Source organism: Poromitra crassiceps (genome assembly GCF_964638095.1).
Source record: "Poromitra crassiceps genome assembly, chromosome: 2".
NCBI lineage: Eukaryota > Metazoa > Chordata > Actinopteri > Beryciformes > Melamphaidae > Poromitra > Poromitra crassiceps.
Genome location: NC_139624.1, coordinates 101,591,687 through 101,595,387, shown reverse-complemented (window position 1 = coordinate 101,595,387; position 3,701 = coordinate 101,591,687). Strand labels below are relative to the sequence as shown.

General features: G+C 49.6%; 1 protein-coding gene across 1 annotated transcript; it reads right to left on the bottom strand.

The window, feature by feature from the left end:
• Positions 1-646: 646 nt before the first annotated feature.
• fzd8a (frizzled class receptor 8a) lies at positions 647-3,147 on the bottom strand. Its single transcript, XM_083651416.1, has one exon. The coding sequence runs from the start codon at positions 2,763-2,765 to the stop codon at positions 1,014-1,016; it is 1,752 nt and encodes a 583-aa protein (XP_083507542.1). The 5' UTR covers positions 2,766-3,147; the 3' UTR covers positions 647-1,013.
• Positions 3,148-3,701: the final 554 nt, after the last annotated feature.

The window sequence follows — 3,701 nt, the reverse complement described above, 5'->3', positions numbered from 1 at the left end:
ACATTTAGGAGAACCTTGGCACATCAGACAGACACTCCTAATGCATACCACCTTTATTCTAGGCTGCCTAAAAGAAAGATCAAAGTATCCGCAGATGAAAAGGGTCTATTCCCTGCATTTATACCCCCATTCACCCACTCCCTCTTTTACTAAATTAAGAAAGCGGGCTTCGGCAGGCATGTGAAGAGGACTTTAACAATTATGGAGATGCTCCAACTCAACCCCTGCCTCTAATTATCGGTCTCTGATGGTTAAAAGGGCTTCCTTTTAGCTGGGGACTCTCAAAGGCTGCTATTGCCACTGCTGCCATCCTCAACACGGTGACCACAAGGAACCACAAAATATGCCTGGGCTCGGAACACAAGAGGCTGGATCAGACTCCCTATGGGAAAAACACTGGAAAGTTAACACAGGCCTTGAGATTTATCAAACGTTTTATTGTCAAAATAAAGGTCATATTTGTTTTTTTCCTCACGAAAAAAAGGACATCTACACTTTGTACAAATTTACAATAGCTTATAAAGTTTTCTTTTATACACAAATTTACAAAGTTTGTACATAACCATTATATAAATACATTTTGAAATTACAAAAAAGAACGACCCGTAAAATACTTGGGGCACTATAAGGCTTAATTTAAACCATCTTTGATGTGATTGAATTATACAATGTCATCTGGCACTATATGTAGATAGAACAGGTCATAAAAAACCCAAAATGTTCTTTGTATGAAGCAAGTTAGGAACAAAAGTGTCTTGTCGCCTAAAGGTAGCCTACAAGTAATGCCCAGTTTAAGTGTAAAAGTCTGTACCTTCAATACATATAAACAGGGAGGAATTAACCTGTTAATGCCAGGTACATTGTTTCAACCAGTTCTCCAAACAGAGGTGTGGGGGGTGTAGAGGGCCCTCAGCAGCAGTTCATTACTATGCAAATTGCTTAAGACGGGGATAGTGATGGGTTATCTCCCAAACAATTAGGCGTCCCATGCATAAGCTGCTTTCGCCTCTCATTCAAACCTGGGACAATGGCATCTGCTTGGGGCAAGACACAGAGCTGGCCGTGCCCGACCTCCACGTCAGCCCGGTGCTCACGTCGCTGTACATGGAGCCTGTCCCGGTGCCCTTACTGCCCCAGCAGCACCTGGTGCAGAAAGTCCGCCACGACTCCACTGTCTTACCGGACCAGATCCACACGCCGCTAGTGATGCCTACCAGAAGGCACATAAAGTACTTTAACATGAACACGGCATAGTCTGGAGTCCTGCGCTCCACGTCCAGCAGGCAGGAGCAGTTGTGCGTAATCTCCCAGCTCTGCCGGTTGTGCTGCTCGTAAAAGTAACAGGCTACTATGATTGTGGCTGGCACGGTGTAGAGCACTGTGAAGACGCCTATTCTGATCATCAACTTCTCCAACTTGTCCGTTTTGGTGCCGCCTTGCTTGATGACTGAACGGATCCTGAACAGGGAGACAAACCCGGCCAGGAGAAACATGGTGCCGATGAACAAATAAATGACCAGCGGTGCCAAAACAAACCCCCGGAGGTTGTCCAGGTTCTGGTTGCCCACGTAGCAGATGCCAGCCACCGAGTCCCCGTCCACAGAACTCAGAGCCAGCACTGCTATAGACTTCATGCTGGGGATGAGCCAGGCGGCCAGGTGGAAGTACTGGGAGTAACTTGCTATAGCCTCGTTGCCCCACTTCATCCCAGCAGCCAGGAACCAAGTCAGAGAGAGGATGACCCACCAGATGGAGCTGGCCATGCCGAAAAAGTAAATTAATAGGAAGACCACGGTACACAGCGCGGGGCCGGTGGTCTCGTAGTGGATGTGTTCCACGTCATATTCCCGGTTGCACGCCACCTTCTCGTGCCCGGCGATCAGGCGCACGATGTAGCCAATTGAAACAAACATGTAACACGCCGAGAGGAAGATGATGGGCCGCTCCGGGTATTTGAACCGCTCCATGTCGATGAGGAAGGTAGCCACGGTGGCGAACGTGGACACGAAGCACAGCACCGACCACAGTCCTATCCAGAAGGCGGTGAATGCGCGCTCGTCGTGCGTAAAGTACGGGTTGTGGCACGGCATGGCGCAGTTGGTGATCTGCCCCGTTTTTACGCGGTTGTAGAGCGGGTGCCGGTCCGTGTTCACGGGCACCATGGGGTCTAGACACTTACATCCCGGCTCGCAGGGAGCAGCAGGCGGCTTGTATTTACCTGGCGCGCTGGGTCGGCCAGGTTTGTTCTTATGTGGGTTATGAGCCTTACTGGGGTGGTTGGTGGGTTTGGAGAGCACTGGGGAAACCGTGGTGGAGTCAGTCCTGTTGTAGTCCATGCACAGTGTGTCGGGATTGCCTTGCACCGGCAGCAGGTCACACTTCATTCTGTCCGGCCAGGGGAAGCCGTACTGCCGCATGAGAGGCGCACAGCCCGCCCTGGCTCTCTCACACACGCTCCGACACGGCGGCAGCGGCTTCTTATAGTCCTCCAGGCAGATGGGGGTGTACATGCTGCACAGGAAGAACTTGAGGTCCGGGGAACACTGGATCTCCACCAGAGGCCAGAACTGGTGCACCTCCAGCCCAGCCTCGTCCTGCGTGTCGTGGTTGAACTGGTTTGGCATGTAGGTGTAGTTGTAGCCGATGCCCTTGCACAGGGGCACGGCTATCTCCTGGCAGGTGATCTCCTTGGCCGTGGTGCCGCTGGATCTGGGCAGGAGGGCGAGCGAGAGGAGCAGGTAAATCCCCAACAGGTCGTACTCCATCCCCCCGGCGCGTCGTGTCCCCCTCTCCCGCTTTGGTAAAAACAGCAGCGGAGAAATCCTCTCAGCAGTCTTATTTTGCCCCAGTCCGGTTAGATTTTACGCAGCGAGCCCATCTCGCTTCGCTCGGTATTTGGCACGGAGTTGCAAGCAATTTGCAAGCCGTGTTTACTTTCAGTCTGTGGTGGAGGAGAGGAGAAAACAGCCTTCAGGGCGGCGAGCAGCAGGCAAGATGGCTGAGGAGAGGGAATCCACCTTCTAATGTAAATTGCTTTCTGTATCCTTAGCCAGTCTCTCGCTGATAAACCGGAGTACAGCTCTGCGATCACAACAACAAATAGAAAATGTGGGCCTTTCTTTCTTCAAAACACAGCGACTACATTCACTCGGCTCGTCCCCTCTTAGTCCTGGTTCCCATACAAATCATCAGCTTGAGGGCTAAGCGGTGGGTATTTATACAGGAGCCTGTCAGGCTGCCCCCCCTTGGCCGTTCATCCAATCACAGAGCAGCAGGGGCGGTGCTTCGGGATAAGTCAATCATGTTTTTACAGATATTATTATGATCATATTCGTTTTGGCTGTTTGTGTGGCACCAGGCTCCAGCTTCAGCGGTATGGAGAGATAGTGGGTCAAATAATATGATATATGATATGTTCTCCAGCTTTTCACAAGGAAAACAACCATGAATATACACCAAACTCACTATTTTTTTTTTATGTATTTTGACCCTATATTACAAAATTATCAAAATATGACAGACATCGGCCCTTATAAAAGAGAACGATTGTAACCCTATAACACATTAGAAATATCAAACAAAAATAATAAAGATAGAAATACCATAGTAAGGTCACGAAAGTCTATTGCGTTCCACAGGTAGGCTACACTGTAGCCTGCATATATGAATATTAATTATAGTGTCATCCATATAGGAGATAC